Below are 18,877 nucleotides of genomic sequence, written 5' to 3'. Positions count from 1 at the left end.
TACTTCTTCTTGATTCAGTTTTGATTTAAGCCAGGCTTTACTAATGCAATGCAACTACACTGATGTAGCACCGACTACCTGACGTTACATGATGCAGTATGACTACAGGAGAGCTTGCAGCACTCCGTCTGGGTCTAAATCAGCTCTGTGAATCTAAACAAACGAAAAGCCCACCCCAATTTCACAAGGGACTAAAAATGCTACCTTTCAATGTGGTTGAGAAGGTACTGCATTGCTAAGTTCCTGGTTGCTAAGTCACCTTTTAATTGTTAAATCCAATGGCCTCTTTTCAGCCTTCCTTCTCTTTGCCCTCACTCTGCAATTCAAAACAGAGTTGACCATTTCCTCTTACTAACTTCCCTCTTAGCTTCCCTTTTTTTTTTAAAGCTTCTTCTGGTTTCCTAGCCCTCTGAGCACTGTCTCTTCCCTAGTTCTTCTCCATTCACAGCTTAAATGTTGGTGTTCCCTAGAGTTTTGTCTAAACTGCCTCTTCTTCTGACAAGAAAGCTCTCCCTGGGCGATTTCATCCAGTCCCATGCTTTAATTACTACCTACATTTCTAAATGTTGACGCCCAAATCTATATCTCATCTGAACATGCATTTTCTTTTGGAACTCTCCTGTTTCCATATACTTTGCCTGAAGAACTCCCCTTTCCTCCACCTGGCAAAAACCTTCTCACGTTTTAAGACCTAAAATGTCAGCACTTCAGTGAAGCTTTCACCAACCTTTCCAAATAGTGCTAAAATCACCTTCAATTATACCACCCCATGAGAAACTCACAAAATACGCAAGTATTATCACACCCTTTCTAGAAATGAAGACACTGAAGTTTGAAGAGATCAAGCAACTTGAACAAGAAAACACTTCTACAAGTGGAAAAGAACTTAAACCCAGGTCTTCTCACTTTAGTTCCAATGCTCTTTCTAATACACCGTGATACTCTCAAAGGAAAAGAGATCCAGAAATTTAGGAGTTTTACTATTGTTAAGAAACATCAGCCTTGTCTGTTCCTTTCTAGAAATTAATTCCTAATTAAATGTTTAATCTAGAAATAAAATTATCTTTTAATTATACACACACAGCCAAACTGGTTAAGATAAAAGAAGAGCTTCTTTGTTTAAGACGAAGAAGGAAAATAATTTAGAAAAAATCTAGAGGAATAAAAGTTTACAACAATGCCAAAAGAAAAGAATCCCAAAAAATCAATTTGTTACATTTTAAATGAAGAAACTGAAAATCTTGAAGCCAAGAATCTAATACACAGGATTGATTAACCTATAAGTGATGTATAGGACCTGCTTTCAAAAAGCCATCTAAAACTCCCTAACTCTGGCTTTGTTTAAAGGGAGGAGGGAACAAATATGATTGATAAATAAGATTAAATTCAGAAAACAAAAATCATGAATAATCCTGCGACTGCGAAGTGATTAGGCATCCCTGAGATGGTTAGTGAAGGATCAAAGAACACAGAGCCTCAGGACAAGAGGCCAAAGAGCGGCACAGTGGAAGCAGTCAGAGTTGGAACACCACCATTTTGCAGCCACTGTGATAAAGACTGGTTCAGGAGATTCATCAATGGTTGCTAAATGCAGGAGGTGGTGAATTTAATGAGGAGTAAGACATCTGCATGGTCTGAAAGGGTCCCCCCATAGAGAGATTATTTTAAAAACAGAAATAATGAGCAACCCTTTGACTGTGAAAATTAAGACCATGAAGATGGGCATCCAATGCCCCCAGATGCAGTAGTCTGAGAAGCCACATCACCTATTACCAGTGATAATACTACCGTATTCTGACCAGGGATACATAACACGGATCCAAACACGAGGAAACACCAGCAAACCCAAACTGATTAACATGCTATAAAATAACTGGCTTGTATTCTTCAAACATGTCAATGTAGTGAAAGACAAAGGCTAAGCAACTATTCCAGATCAAGGGGGAGTAAAGAGAGACGACAACTAAACGAAATACATGATTCTGGACGAGAGCCTGGACTAGAGGGAAAAATGCTAATAAAAAAATATTTTTTTATTGGGACAAATGACACCACTGGATTACAGACTGTAGATTGCAATGATGTTAAATTTCCTGAATATAACAGTACTATGGTTGTTAAGAGAACATCTTTCTTCCTAAAAAATACACACCAAAGGGGGCTGGCCCCGTGGCCGAGTGGTTAAGTTTGCACGCTCCGCTGCAGGCGGCCCAGGGCTTCGTTGGTTCGAGCCCTGGCGCAGACAAGGCACTGCTCATCAAACCACGCTGAGGCAGCGTCCCACATGCCACAACTAGAAGGACCCACAATGAAGAATGTACAACTATGTACCGGGGGGCTTTGGGGAGAAAAAGGAAAAAAATAAAATCTTTAAAAAAAAAAAATACACACTAAGGTATTAAGAGTAAAGGGACATCATGCATACAACTTATTCTCCAATGGATCAGAAAACATTCTAATGTGAATATATGTACGTGTCTGTGTGTGTATGGAGAAAGAGAGAAAGAAAGCAATGTAGCAAATTTTTAAAAATCGGTGAATCTTCATAAGGGATAGTTCTCTGTACTATTTTTGCAACTTTTTTGTAAACTTGAAACTATTTCAAAGTAAACCATCAAAAATTAGAACAGAGCTGGTGGGAAAAAGGGGTGAAGGGGGTCAAAAGGTACAAACGTCCCGTTACAAATGAAATAACTCTCGGGGATGTAAGGCACAGCACAGCGACTACAGTTAATAATAATCTATTATATGTCTGAAAGTTGCTAAGAGAATAGATCTTAAAAGGTCTCATCACAAGAAAAAATAATTGCAACTAGGTATGGTGACTGATGTTAATTAGACTTACTGTGGTGATCATTTCACAATAAATATAAATATCAAATCATGATGTACATCAAAATAATACATTACATGTCAAATATACTTCAATAAAACAAATTAGAGCAGAGGAACAGAGTAAGTTTTAAGTTTTGTCATTTGGTTTTTTTAAAAAAGGCAAGAAATATCACCATTTTATAGAGGAGAGAATGTAGGTTCAAGAGAGATTAAGTGACCACTTCCAGAAGTGGGGTTCCCTTGTTTCTGTACAAGCCCAGGAGGTTGCAGTTCAATGGCCAAAATGTTTCTAATTCCTAAAGCTTCAAGGTCATACACTGTCCACAGCTACTATTCAAAGTTTTAAACTTTTAATGAGTTGCATGCATTCTCTAAAAAGCACTGTAAATTTTATCAGGTAGTAAGTAGCATATCCAAGGGCTTGAAAGAATGGGCCCTAAGATTAGAATGTATGGGTTCAAATCCAGGGTTCTAGCTCTGTGATCTTGGGCAAGTTAACCACTCGTGCTTCCATTCCTCATCTGCAAAGTAAGATCAGAGAAATATCTGGTAACAAGTCACGGGGTTACTAGGATGACTGAATGAAACAATAAATGTAAAGGAGTGTGCACAAATGTACAAGCACTCAAGAAATGTCAGCTATTTTTATTTTAAATCAACCTGCTCGATCACCTCAACAGCACTGGTCATAGGCAATGCCATACATGTTTCTCCACATCAGGCCCAAATCGGACAAAATAGGAAATCCGAGGCTCTAAGAGAAGAACGTCTTAGATCTTCACAAACCACTAAAAGTAAATTAATTGTAAACCAGTCCCGAGCCAACAGACTAAGGCAGACTTCGAGGTTAATTCAACAGTTGAAACATTTTGCTAAGAGAACTGTACAGCTACAACCAGCCCTTGTTGGAACAATCCATTATCTCAATGCGCAAAATGAAAAATGAAAAGAAATTAGTTACATTACTTTTAAACTTTTCTAATCTGAGAATAAGGGGGGGAAAACTGCATTCCACATGCTGTACACAAGATTTCAGTCAGCTTAGTACAGCCAAAATTCAATCCCAATTTCAACTACCAGCAACTTTCCAGACTGCCCGATCTTGTCAGTAAAATTTAAATTAAATTTTAATTATTTCCTTCTGACATTTGCAAAGCCACCAGCACGGCTACTTTACCTTAATTCAGCATGAATCTAGTGACAGCCTAATACATAACTACAATGTTGAGTACTGAGAGATTAAACATTTAAAAGATGTGAAAATGATTACAATAAAATATAAAGTTACCAGGATTCTGTAAGTTTAAAATCCCTCCCACCAAAACAAAAAGCAAAAAACAATTTAGGGGTGCTTTCTTTCCATTTTTCCATGGTACTTAAAATACTCTAACTTTTACAAAACGAAGTGTACATTGTTTTAGAGTGCGCTAAAATTAACATTATTCATTTGTAAAATTGTAGGATTTGTTCACGGTAACACTCTAAATACTCTCTTCTCATATGTTTATTATTTTGTTTGGGATTGGGGTTTTTCGTCTGTAGTGCAAAGGATACTGTCCAAGAATACAAAGGTTGGCATAAATCAGTCTGTCCATTCCCAGAGCGCCTAGAACACCTCCAGGCTCCTACACTCCGGGGTCGCAGGAAGGTTTCCCACGAGCAGCACGCGCACTAACCCTCCCTCTCCACTGGCCAACCCTCCTCTCACCCTACGCTGCCCATTTCCCCAAGTTTGATCCAGCAAACATGAAATCAGCCAGAAGTGACTGTTGAAGATTCAGATTCCTGCGCCCCAGCCCAGACCAACTCAATCAGAGCAGAGTCTTCGGGGACGGGACCCAAACGGCTCTTTTTTCACTCAAGTCTGAGAACTACTAGAGATCCCTACACACCCTCACCCCAAACTCGCCAACAACTCCCACGGACCCGCCCCACCCACCTGCGGGACACCCCACCGCCGGCTCCGGGGCGGGCTCAGGACGACCCCACGCTCTCCCGGCGCCCGCCCCCCGGGGCCCCGCTCCTCAGGCCCGCCCCGCACCCCAACCTTTCTGCTCACTTCTTCAGATCGCTGCTAAAGAGGCCGAAGGCGCCGGAGGGGGAAATGGTCGAGGTGGCCTCCTGCCCCAGCTCCGTCGCCTCCCCTCCTCCGGACTGCTCGTTGTAAGCGAAGCTGTTGCTGGACATCGCTGCGGTGCTGCCGGCGCCGACCGGGTCCGGCCGGGGGGGTTCGCTCAGAAGGACTCCCGGCCGCAGGACGCGGAACAAAACTAGTTGTCGAGCGGTGGGGCGCGCGCAGGCGCTTCCGGACTCGTCACGGCTCCCTGAGCCAACCTGGCGGCCCACCCCCTGCGCATGCCCAGTGTGCGGGCTGGCCGGAGCCCACTCCGGCCGCTCCAGGGCCCGCCTGGATTTCCCCTCTCCGGGCCTTCGAGGTCGCTGAGAGGCTGGGACCCAGGCTGTGCGGAAAGGAGGCCCCCGGCTTGCAGAAGCCTGGGCTCTCCGCTTTTAAAGTGTTTTTGGGAAGAGATACCCATTGTGTCCATTCTGATCCTTTGAGGAGGGTCCCCGAGCCTGGACACGTCTATGCTTGACTCCTGCTGTAAACCAACAGCTTTCAGATTTCTCCTGAAACGCCATTTAACACTCTGGATTAGCTTTCCTAAACCCAGCATGATCGCTTTTCCTTTTTAGGCTAGTTTCTGTTCCTCTCCTTCCGGCCAGGCCAGCGTGGCCTTACTTTCACATCCGCCCCAAGCAACCTTTATTCCCAGAACGCTCCGCTTTAAAGAAACCTCTCAGGACCGTGCCTTTGAGGATCAGAGCTAAAGGAGTACTTCCTACCGACCTCTGGCTGCCAAAAAATACAATAAAATAGAGCCACGTCACGCGCCAGGAGGAGTGTATCATCTGGGCACCTCTTTCTTTCCTGGTGGCGTCTGCTAGGGAGCTGAGGCGGAATGTTGCCTGGCCCTAGGGTAGCACTTGACAAAGCTTCTTTCCAGGCGTTACTTCCCCAGGCCTGCCGTCTCAGGTGGGTTTCAGCGCGGTCCCTACTCTTTCCCTATTTCTTCCCCTCTAGGCAGGCGTTGAAACCCAAAACCCAAGAAGCCAGAAACTGACATGGGTCTAGTGAAACACAACCTGGGGGCCTAGAGCCTCTAGGAAGAGGATTGGGTGTTTCAAGGATCAGAGTGTGCCCCTCAACTTCTCAAAAGGTCCACTTTTTTTTGGTTTGAAAACAACCGTGAGATACCACTACACACCAATTGGCCAAAATCCAGAACACTGATAACACCAAATGCTGGTGGGGATATGGAGCAACAGGAACTCATTCATTGCTGGTAGGAATGCAAAGTGGCACCACCACTTAGAGAACAGTTTGGCAGTTTCTTAAAGTATTAAAAATACTCTTACCATACAATTCAGCAGTAGCTCTCCTTGGTATTTACCCAAAGGAGTTAAGAACATGCCCATACAAAAACCTGCATGTGGATGTCTGTAGCAGCTTTATTCGTAATTAGCAAAACTTGGAAGCAACCAAGACATCCTCCAGAAGGTGAATGAATAAAAACATTATGGTACATCCAATGGAATATTATTCAGTGCTAAAAAGAAATAAGCTATCAAGCTATGAGAAGACAGAGGAATCTTAAATGCATATTACTAAGTGAGAGAAGCCAATCTGAAAAGGCTACATACTGTATGATTCCAACTAAATAACATTCTGGAAAAGGCAAAACAATGGAGACAGTAAAAAGATCAGCAATTGCCAGAGGTTGGAGAGAGGGGAGGAGGGATGAAGAGGCAGACCACAGAGGATTTTTAAGGCAATGAAAATAGTCCGTATGATACCATAATGATGGCTACAAGTCATTATACATTTGTCCAAGCCTGTAGAATGTACATCACCAATACTGAACCCAAAGGTAAACTATGGACTTCAGGTAATAATGATGTGTCAATGTAGGTTCATCAATTGTAACAAATGTACCACTTTGGTGAGGGATATTGGTAATGTGGGAGGCTATGCATGTGTAGGGCAAGGAGTATATGGGAAATCGCTGTACCTTCTTCTCAATTTTGCTGTGAACCTAAAACTGCTCTAAAAAAATTGTCTTAATTAAAACTATGAAAAATTAACTTAAAAAATAAAGGCCACATTGTTACTGTGGAAACACACATGACTGAAGCTGTAGGTGGGAAGGAGGAAACATCCTCCAGACCTCACAGGCTGGTCAAAACTTGGTGGTTTTTTAATTCAGCTGTTAGACTACCCCTCCAGAGATGCAATGATGGAGCACCTAACATGTGTTGTTTGTCAATATTGATATTGATCAATTTATAAAATTTCACCTACAGCTGATTATTCACAATGATAATGATGATGATAGTCAGAGATATACTTAATAGATGGCGTAATATGTACCAGGCACATAAGTGATTTACATATATTAATTCATTTAATTGTAAAAGAAACTAGGCTTTGGTTTCCTTTGTCTGTAAAATGAGGACACTGATAAATACATACCCTAGAGAATCTCCGGCATATATAGCTGAGTGAAGAATTTCTTGGTTGTAGATTATATACACCTTTACTGAATATCATAAATCATTCTCCAATATAATTTTAGCAGTTCACATTCCGACAGCAGTGTCTGAGAAATCTTCTTTCCTCACATTCTCACCAACACTGGGTTTTCTAAAGTTTTTATTGTCTTCAATATGATAGATATATTATTTTTATTGTCATTGTTTTCATTTTCATGGTCATAATGAATTTGAGTGTCTTTTATATGATTATTGTTCCATTTGCATATTATTCTGGGAATTGCACATGGATGTATTTTCCTAATTTTACATTGAATAGTCTGCTTTTCTTGTAGATTTGAAGTTCTTTATTCTCGAGTCTGTCGTTTTTAATATTCTGCTTGATTTTATTTGGTAGTATTTTTATTTATTCATACAGACTCATGTAGGAGGTTGACCTACATTTTTTTTACATTGTCCTTGAATGGTGTGGATATTAAGGTTATATATGCCTCAAAATAGTTGTTGGGTAACTTTTTTTTCTCCTCTCTGGATTATTGTGTATAAGATGCAAAGCACATATTCCTTGGAAAAACAGATAAAACTTTCTTTTATGACTGAAAAAGAAATTAGAGGGTTGACAAGAAGACACTTGAGCACCCTTACTGCCTTAAGATTCTAAGACTGTATACTCTTACAGAAATATAAAAATAGTAACTACATAAGTTGAGGTCTAGTATTCCCTTCTCTTCAGAATTCAAAACTCTTTTATAGAGTCATGAAGTCTTCTGTCAGAGGGAAAAGGTCATGCTTCCAACCAGAAGAAAGGTCAGCTCTACTAGAGCCAAGGGATTATGCTCTGACGCTTGTCACCAAGCCAAAACCAGGTTTTTCTGTTTTCTACCAGCATACATAGTGTCTCAGGATTATTGTTGAGTATGCTATGTTTTTTTAAAAGTGACTTTTCCCTAATATTTAACAAAACCTTTATTGAATTTACTCATTTCAGTTTCTATTCATCTAAACTCTCATGATAATAGGTATTAAATTTGGTGCACATATTTTCAAACTTTTTTCGTAAGCATAGGAAAACAAATTGTATATGTGTATATTTTACTAAATGTCAGTTAAAACTATAATATCATTCTGCATCTTACTTTTTTCTCTTAATATACAACGGAAATCTTTCCATGCCAATATCTGTACAGCTATCTCATTGTTTTAAACATCTACATAATATTTCATTTTATAAATGTACCTTTATTTATTTAATCAGCAACCTATACAAGTACCTTGCCCATACATGTGCTTGCAAACCAGCATCAGAATTTCCAGAAGTTAAGATCCTAGAAGGCCAATAGGTAGATCAAATGACATGCATACTTAACATTTTAATAGATACTGAGAAATTTATAACTCAAAAAGACAGTACCAATTATCTCTTCCACCAATATACCTCTGTTTCACTATACCCTTTCCAGCAATTCATGTCAGAAATCTTTTTAATGTTTGTTAATCTGATTGGCAAAAAAAATAAAATAAAATCCTCAGTATGGTTTAAAATTTCACTTTATTTATTATAACTAGGGAGACTATATAATTTATTGTCTAAATAGAAAACTTTTAAGACTAAAAGGTGACACCAGTCATAATTTGACTGGAAGAGCAGATATAAACCAGGACTTTCCCAAGGAAACACGGATACACGCTTACCCTAAATAGGATGGAGTTAAAGCATATACATTAAGTGGCTATTTGAATTTTTCTTCTATTAACTATGCAGACTTGGCATTGGCTTATTTTTAAGTGGATTAGCCATCCTTTCGATTTGTAGGCACACATAGATAATGAATGTTAACCTTTTTCATTATTTTCTAGGAGAGTATAAGTTATAAAAATTGATTCCTAAACTTGTAGGAAAAAAACTGTAGAAAACCTGAATAGACTAAATAATTATAGAATAATTGGAAAAGTGAAAAATCTACAACCAAAAAGAAACTAAACCAATACAGTTCTAGTAAGCCTATAAACAGTTGGCCGTTCCTGTTATTTTAAATTATTACCAAATTTTAAAAAAAGAAAAAGACAGGGGCTGGCCCCGTGGCCGAGTGGTTACATTTGCGCGCTCCGCTGCAGGCGGCCCAGTGTTTCATCGGTTCGAATCCTGGGCGCGGACATGGCACTGCTCGTCAGACCATGCTGAGGCAGCGTCCCACATGCCACAACTAGAGGAACCCACAACGAAGAATACACAACTATGTACCGGGGGGCTTTGGGGAGAAAAAGGAAAAAATAAAATCTTTAAAAAAAGAAAAGAAAAGAAAAGAAAAAGACAAAGCACTTCCAAATTCATTTTGTAAGACTGGCATTACTGATGTCCAAGCCTGAATTTTTTTTTTTTTCAGATTTTATTTTTTTCCTCTTTCTCCCCAAAGCCCCCCAGTACATAGTTGTGTATTCTTCGTTGTGGGTCCTTTTAGTTGTGGCATGTGGGACGCTGCCTCAGCATGGTCTGACGAGCAGTGCCATGTCCGCGCCCAGGATTCGAACCAACGAAACACTGGGCCGCCTGCAGCAGAGCACACGAACTTAACCACTGGGCCACGGGGCCAACCCCAAAGCCTGAATTTTTTAATACAAAAAAGAGAGCTATAAACTTTCTAAACAAAATACTGAAAAAATATTAAATGAAAACATTAAATTACCCAATTGATTTTGTTATATAGTAAAATAATTTTTCAACATTGAGAAACTTATTATACTTATTATATATAGTTATATAAGATATATATTAATAGATGTCAGAAATACAAGAAATAATACTTCCTCACCTCTTCTGAAATACTTAATAACCTAGAAATAGCAGGAAATATTCTGATCACTTTTATGCATATATAAAGAGATGCATGTATAGATGATGTTAAAATACTTCCACAAAATAAACAAAGTAAAACACACATCATACTTAATGAAACACTAACGGCATTCCAATTAAAGTCCGAAAAAGGACAAATAGGCCTATTAACACCATTACCATTTAACACTGTCCTATAGATTCTAGCTAATGCAATAAGAAAAATAAGTAGTGGAAAAGAAGAGAAAGATTATAATATCTATGGATGATATGATTGTATTGCTGGGAAATCTAAGATAAAATTATTAGATCTTTAAATTGATTCAGCAGGGTGGCCAGATTGAAAATCTAATAGTGCTCCTACACACCAATATTATCTAATTAGAAAATGTAATCTTAAAAAGATCCTTTTCCACAATAGCAATAAATAAGTCTTAAGACATATACAAAACCTAAGTGAAGAAAAACTATAAAGTTTTATAATTTAAATATAGGAGGTCGGCGAAAGATCTGAAAAGAGAGTCTTCGTGTCTGGTTAGGAATATTTAAGTGAATCTATATATTTAAGACGGTTTTAATCAAAATTCAATTTTTTTACAAGACAAATTGAATCTAAAGTTCATCTGGAAGAATAAATGCAGCTTAAAGAAAAAAAGGTTTTGGAAAAAAAAGTATAGCATGATAAAGGAGAGTTAGATCTCTGTATTAGTTTCCAATGACTGCTGTAACAAATTACCACAAATTTAGTGGCTTAAAACAACATAGATTTATTCCCTTATAGTTCCGGAGTCCAGAAGTTTGCAGTTAAGTGACACAGTCTAAGGCATGGGCAGGGCCACTCCTTCCAGAGGCTCTAGGGGAGAAGCCCTTCTTTGTCTTTTCTAGCTTCTTAGAGCCACATTCCTTGCATTCTTTCTCCCAATCTGTGTCAAATCTCCCTCTGCCTCCTTCTTATAAAGACACCTGTGATTATATATAGGGCTCACCCAGATAATCCAGGACAATCTTCCCATCTCAGATCCTACCTTAATCACATCTGCAAAGTCACTTTTGCCATATATATAAAGTAACATTCACAGTTTACAAGAATTAGGATTTGGGTATATTTGGGGGTCATCATTCGGCATACCATAGTCTCTAACTCACAAAATACCTGTAAATAAATTCCAGATTGATTAAAAATTAACCACAAAAATTGAATGAATTTTAGGAAAATATTTTCAGGATTCAGGTAGAAGTATCATGGTTGAGGACTGGGGTGAAAAAACCACTTAGCAAAAATCTAGGCTAGAAACAATAAACAAATACTTGTAAAGCAATAACTTCTAGGTAGATAGTTGTAGAAGGTTTTACAATTAGAAAATGACTCTTTTTAAAGTTTTTAACAGAATTTAAATTTTATTGGGTTAGTGAAGTCTGAGGTTCAAATTCACAAGTATTTTCTAAGTGTTCATTTGAATTGATTATAAGGAACAAAGCTATTCCTCCTTTTGAAAATATATAAATTTAAATTATGGATAAAACAATAATATGATCTCTAATAACTAGGAGTTTCCATTTATTAAGCTCTTAAAAATTTCAAGCTCCAAGTTGTCATTTACATGCACTTACAATGGTCCTACTTGATCTGACCCTCATTTGTGTCTCTTCCCTTCATTGTGACCCACTCTCCTTAGTTGACTACAATCCAGACAGTCTGGCCTTCCCATTCCTTGATCCACCAAGCTTGTTCTGACCTGAGAAAAATGCTTGAGAATTCTCTCTTCTACCCCTCCTTGTTCCTCAAATGTGGCCTCAATACATTTCCAATCTGTGCACTCTCCCTCCAATGTGGGACACAAAACTGAGGAAAGGTCCTTCCTGGCATCATGGGACAGATGCTGAAACCAGAAAAACTTGATCAGTGATGCTTTCAGAGAAAGATCTCAATCAAAAGGGACAATGTCAAATTAATAAACGTTAATTCTTAGTTGGGAGGCCAAAAGGGGGAATTCTCATGCCCTCCAATGACTGCAGAGCCCAACAGGAATAAGAAAGACTTCCTCTTTTGGACAGGCAAGAAGCTCAGCCAATGAGAGGCTGTCACAACGCAGCCAATGAAAAGCCACTACACGTTGAACCCTTTGTTTACAATAGCCTCACAACTTCCTCTTCTCCTCTATAAAAGAGTTTTCCCTCTCTTGCTGCTGGGGGGTCCTGCACATGGCTTGCCATGGTTGCAGACCCCAAATAGCAATTCTTTGCTGATCCCAAATAAACCCCATTTTTGGTGCAGATATAATTGGTTGTCTATTTGTTTAAGGTCAATACTCTAAATGTTAAAGCTCTGAAATCACATTTATGTACGGAGAGGAATCTGAATGTTTTATTAATTCCATCAATAAATACCCATGGAACTTGCCTTATACATGACACATGCTGGAGATCATGCAGGGCACACACACGAGGAAACGCCAGGCCTGGTCCTCAAAGACATTATAATAACAGAGGAGAGAACCCTCTACATGAGTATGTATAATTCTACAACAGAAGGCGATAATAGTAAACATTGGGAAAAATATTTAGAAAATATTTAATTTTTCGTTTTTTATGAATTATATTACATAATTAAAAAATCATTCGTTCACATCCCATTGTTATAGTTCGGTTATTTTACTATAGGCCAGACACTCTTCTAAGTGCTGTGCATGTATTAACTCATTCTATCCTCATAGAATCCTGTGAGGTAGTTACCATTAGCATCTTCATTTCACAGGTGGAAAAAACTGAGAAACTGGACTTGAGAAACTTGCCCAAGTTTACACAGCTAATAAACGGCAGAGCTGATCTTTGAACCTAGATCAGACTCCAGAGTCCACACTTTTAATTACTCTACTAAACCACCTCTTCAGACACTTAATGTATCTTGGAGATCGCACCATATCAATATATTCAAAAATTATCTGGTCTTTTTTTTACAGCTGCATAGTATTCCATTTTATGGCTGTATCATAATTCATTAAACTGGCCCCCTAATTATGAACTTTTGATTTGTTTCTAATCTTTTGCTATTAAAAATTATGCTTCCATAAATAACTTGATGGTAATATATTTTATAGTATATTGCTACCTATGATTCTCTGAAAGAATCAGATTCTATGGCTATTACAGGACCCTTCAGTGGCACTACTCCCATCACTGCATCGCCTTTCACAGATACGAGGTAGATTTACTAAGTGCAATGATAGGTGAAAACGAATCGTGAACAAAGTGAAAAAGAAATCACATAGAAGACAGTAACATTTGAACTAAATCTTAAAATATGGAAAAGTTAATTTATACAGGTAAATGTACATATAGACTTCATCATAATAAGAGAATCAGAGGCATTTTTCACAGACATTAGGATGACAGAGTAATTCTATATCTTAAGTGAATGTAAAGGTCTGAAGGCTTAAAATTGAACAATATTGTCTTTGAGGTTAAAAGAAATCATAAAGCAGCTCCTACGAGAGTCAGAAATAAATCTTAGTGATACTATAAAAAATTTCTCAAGCCACTGACGTAGCACACTAACGCCTTCAAATGTGCTCATGCAGCTGGAGCTGATCTTGCCACAACAGTTGGTATAATCACAGACGGAATGATTATCACGGAAGTGAAAAAGCAAAACTGAATGGCTTTAAATTAGGTGGTAAATCACTCAGTTTTAAACCTTGTAGTTCAGAATCCAAACCAAGGGCCCATGTTTGAGGAAACTAATGGAAAATTTACTAGAAGTCATTCAAAAGGCACTGAAAAAGAACACTGCATTTCTAACGGAAAAATATTTCCGATGATTTTAAAGTTCAATGTTAGCAGAACAGTTAAGGAAATACTACAACTTGAGGAAATACGGGCCATTAAATATTATAAACAAGAATACTATTTTCTCAATCAGGAATATTTTTGTTGCAAATGAGAAAGAATCCCTGTCAAACCAACTGAGCAAAAAATAAATGAACAAAAGGGTGTGGGGGAAGAGGTTTATTGACGAGGGTTGCACTGCCCTCAGAGAGTAATGGATCTAGGGACCCACATGGTACCACCAGGATTTTCTCTGCCATCTCTCACCTCTGCTTTCTGTCTGTCCTGGCTTCATTCTCTTAAGCTGCAGACAAGTTGAAGACATAGCTGCCAGGACCTTTGACTTTACAACACCACACTTTAGCAACCCACATGAAGTAGAGCCTTTCTTCCAGCAAATTCCCAGGAAAGGATTGGCCCGACTTGGGTCACGTGCCCATCACTGAGACTAATGACTGTGGCTGTGGAGATGGATTATTATGACTGGTCAGGCCTGGGTCCCTTGTTCACACCTTTGACAGAGGGTGGGAGCCTAGAACCAAATGGTTGAGGTAAGGGAAATGCAGTTCCACAGTGGACAAAGTGGTGCCGCTGCTCAAGAGGGAGTAGGGATGCTAGACAGGCAGAAACAACAAGTGTCCCTGTCGTATAGCAGCAGTGAAAGTACTTATTACAGAATGTTAAGTAAAAATTTTGTTGTTAGTGCCATCTAGTCAATTGTGACTCCTAGTGAACATGCGTACAGCAGAGTGGAACCCTGCCCAGTCTTTCTGTGCCATCCTCTCACCTTCAACTTCCAGCCCTGTATCAGACAATGCCCCAGTGCTATTCATAGGGTTTTTCCATTTTTTTTTTATTGAGGTAACATTGGTTTATAACATTATATAAATTTCAGGTGTACATTATGATATTTTGATTTATGGGTAGACTACAACATGTTCACCACCAAAAGTCTAATTACCATTTGCCACCACACATATGTGCCCTGATACCCCTTTCACCCTCTACCTTCTTCCCTTCCCCTCTAGTAACCACCAGTCTAATCTCTACATCTGTGTGTTTGTTTGTTGTTGCTTTTATCTCTACCTATGAGTGAGATCATATGGTAGTTGACTTTCTCTATCTGACTTACTTCACTTAGCATAACATCCTCAAGGTCCATCCATGTTGTCAAATGGCAAGATTTTATCTTTTTTTTAAAGCTGAGTAGGGTTCCACCGCGTATACATACCACATCTTCTTTATCCATTCATCCATTGATGGGAACTTAGGTCATTTCCAAGTCTTGGCTATTGTGAATAATGCTGCAATGAACATAGGGGTGCATATATCTTTACACACTTGTATTTTCATGTTCTTTGGATAAATACCCAGAAGTGGAATAGCTGGATCATATGGTAGTTCTATTCTTAATTTTTTGAGGAATCTCCATACTGTTTTCCATAGTGGCTACACCAGTTTACATTCCCACCAGCAGTGTATGAGAGTTCCCTTTTCTCCACGTCCTCTCCAACACTTGTTATTTCTCATCTTGTTAATTATAGCCATTCTGACGGCATGAGGTGATATCTCATTGTAGTTTTGATTTGCATCTCTCTAATAATTAGTGATGAACATCCTTTCACGTGCCTGTTGGCCATCTGTATCTAATTTTTTAAGAAATGGGTGGTCAGGTCCTTCTTCCTAGTCTGTCTTAGTCTGGAAGCTCTGTTGAAACCTGTCCACCATGGGTGACCCCGCTGGTATTTGGAATACCAGTGGCATAGCTTTCAGCATCACAGCAACAGGCAGCCACCACAGGATGATGACCAACAGATGGGCAGTGTGGTTCCCTGACTGGGAAATGAACCTGGGTTGTGGTAGTGAGAGCACCAGATCTTAACCACTAGACCACCATTAAGTAAAAATAGTAGAATAAAAATTGTACCTATGCTATGGTTACAAATACAAGAAATTTTGAATTTATGTTGACCTGGAGCAAAAGGAAAGCTAGCAAATAAAATAAGAACCATGGCCAAACTAAGAACCGTTTGGCCATGGTTCTTAAACAGGGCAATTTGGGCCCCCAAGGGACATTTGGAAATAATTAGAGACAGTTTTGGTTGTCACAAATGGAGGAGCACTCCTGGTATCAAATAGGGAGAATCCAAAGATGCTGCCAACCTTCCTACTGTGCACAGGACAGCCCCTACAGCAAAGAGTTATCCAGCCCAAAATGTCCATAATGTCACTATTGAGTAACTGTGGTAGAAGTCTAAAAGAAGTGATTTGTTTTTCTTAAAAAAGATCTGCGGTTGTTTGCTCAGTAGAAGGAAGGAGAAAAAGGAAGGGAAGGAAGAAATGGAAAAGAAAGGAGATTAAAGAAATGGATGGTGATCACAGAGAAGTTGAGAGAATCAGAGGCACAAGGATATGGGAAATCAAGACACCTTATTTCTAGTTTCATCTCTACAATTAACTGGCAGGGGGCCTTGGCAAACCACAGACTCTTTGAGACTCAGTTTCCTCATTGATAATATAAGGAATCAAGCTAGTTAACTTGCCTCTGAGGTTCTTCCAAGTCAAAAATTCTCATATGTTCGTGGATAGTTAAGCAGACTCAAGAAAAAGATAATCAACTTGTAACGACCTACGTGTTCATGGCTAGTTTTAATTCCTGGTGCTCCTTGCTATTATGGACACATTATAGGATTTTTCCTTTTTACCAATGCTTTTTGGTATAAATTGAGTTATGTTGCCAGTCTACAGAACTTAGGCCCAATATTTAGGCTTTTTCTCAGGCATTGGCAAGAGAAAAAGTAACACATAGTCCATTTATCAAAACGTTTTTTAAAAATTCAAAATTTTTTATTAAAAAGAACACATAGACCTGGACCCTTCAAAAAATTCTATGTTATGAGTGTAAAAAGGCAGGGGAAGTACTTTAGAATAAAAGACTTTAAAGACACAGAAAAATCAAATGCAATACGTAAAACTTGATTGGAGTCTGGATTTAAAAAACAACAACAGAGGAGATATCTTTTGGACAATTAGAGAAATGTGAATATGGACTGTATATTAGATGATATTAGTGAATTAATGTCACCTTTTTGGGTGTCATAATGGATTTGAAGTTACATAGACAAAGTCTTTGTTTTTTAGGAGATGTATGCTGAAACATTTCTGCATAAAGTGTCACATCTGCCATTTACTTTCAAGTGGATCAGGAAAAAAATGTCTCCTTAAAAATATGTGTGTGTGTGTGCGTGAAAGGAGAGAGAAAAAGGTGTGGCAAAATGTTAATAGTGACTCTAGGTGAAGAGTATACAGGTATTCACTGTTTTCTTCTTTCAACTTTTCTACAGGTTTGAAAATTTATTGTGAAAACAGAAAGAACAAAGAGAAAGCACATATAGCCACAATCTCAAAGTTGTAATGGTTCTTAAAGCTCTAAGCCACTTCTCCGTCGTACCACATTGAGAATAGACGGCACAGGGAATTGGAGAGCCTCGAAGGACCTGCTTCACCCGTGTGAACTGCTGATCCGTGTGACTGGACCTTACGCTGGAAAAGTCATCCACTCACACTGTTGATAAAGGAAGTGGATTGTTAACTTTCAATTAAATGTGCTTATAAAGGAAATTTGATAATCATGTAAGGCTTGATTACCAAGCAAACAAAATAAACCAGGAAGATAAACATAGCATTTTCCTAGGAAATGCACTTGCCCAATTATCCCCATTACTTATTTCCAGATGCCCATTTTAGAAGGGAAAAAAATTCTCTCCCCTCACCTTTTTCAAATTCAAGCATTGAAAATCAGTGTAAAACATCTCATTTTATTAAGGGCTTTCTTTATACTAACTTATGACGAGTACTATTGTATGCTGTGTTGGAAAACTTGGCCTTTTTTTGTACATGATGTCTATGTCATGGAAATGGTAAATAACTTTTCACACAGCCTGTCCTTTAGCACAGCAGCTGGAGCAATAATGTGCTATAAGTGATAGTTACACTGCCAATTAGTTAAGGAGATGGGACTTGAATGCTTTCCCAAGTCACCCAAATAAAATGCTCAGAGAATTAATGTTTTATCCTCCAGGGATCAATGGATTTCATTCTCTCCTCAGAAAGGTAACTAATAACATCTGCATTATCTTTCAAAACATATTTGTGTCTCTTAGCAAGCGTAGGAGGCAGAATTTATTTTAAGATAACTTTAAGATGGGAGTCTAATGTTACTCTCATATGTGTCCCCACTGAATGATTCTAATAAACCTCGCAGGATTAAATAAATTATTTTGGGCCAACTTTAACTAATCTAAATGTCTCCATGTAGATTATAAATTTCTCAAGGACAAAGCCTACATCTTATACTTCTTGATGTCTCCCCACCTAGCACAGTGCCCTACAGATTTGATAAATGCCATGATGATCTTGCATGCAACAGTGATGATGTTGATGATCATTTCTTGCAATGAAAATAAAGGAAACCACTAAATCTATCAACTCAGCAGAATTTTTGGAAGATAATAAAGTTCTTTGTAATTATTTGATATTGCCTGAGTAAGATTCTATTGTTTGAAGAGTTTAGCAAAGGTTATAAAATTCAATTAACTCAGAGAGAGTGAAGAATACTTGAGAAGATTTTATTTTCCCTTCATAATTGCAATCGATATGATAAAATTGTCCTCAAGCAGTCATTCCTGTCACATTAGCATATACAGTTAGTTTGAAGTCCCAAATGATATATTCTCCTGTTGTTTCATGTTTCTTCACTGTTAAGGTTAATAGAAAGGGCCCGCATTCATTAGAATAAAATTGTACTAAAAATATAATCTGACCCAATTAGGA

The 18,877-nt window shown here is 38.5% G+C and overlaps 1 protein-coding gene and 1 long non-coding RNA gene across 10 annotated transcripts in view; one reads left to right on the top strand and one right to left on the bottom strand.

Moving 5' to 3' along the window:
- The window catches only part of AP3B1 (adaptor related protein complex 3 subunit beta 1), a 227,528-nt gene extending 221,984 nt beyond the window's left edge, over positions 1–5,544 (bottom strand). For 8 of the 9 annotated variants that reach the window (XR_011525709.1, XR_011525711.1, XR_011525710.1 and 5 more), the window contains exon 1: positions 4,895–5,295. Coding sequence is in view for 6 of the 9 variants with exons in the window: in XM_070571570.1 (XP_070427671.1) it covers positions 4,895–5,022 (128 nt within the window). In the remaining 3 variants the exon portion in view is untranslated. Of the gene's footprint in view, positions 1–4,894 lie in introns of all 9 variants that reach the window. The other variant, XM_008516552.2, reaches the window with a different exon arrangement.
- Positions 5,545–5,602: 58 nt separating this feature from the next.
- On the top strand, positions 5,603–18,579 carry LOC139075360 (uncharacterized). Its single transcript, XR_011525712.1, has 2 exons — positions 5,603–5,869; positions 17,389–18,579. It is a non-coding gene; the product is annotated as an uncharacterized lncRNA (long non-coding RNA).
- The last annotated feature ends 298 nt before the right edge of the window (positions 18,580–18,877 follow it).

Source organism: Equus przewalskii, chromosome 13 (assembly GCF_037783145.1).
Source record: "Equus przewalskii isolate Varuska chromosome 13, EquPr2, whole genome shotgun sequence".
Classification (NCBI taxonomy): Eukaryota; Metazoa; Chordata; class Mammalia; order Perissodactyla; family Equidae; genus Equus; species Equus przewalskii.
This window is presented reverse-complemented; position numbering and strand designations above follow the sequence as displayed.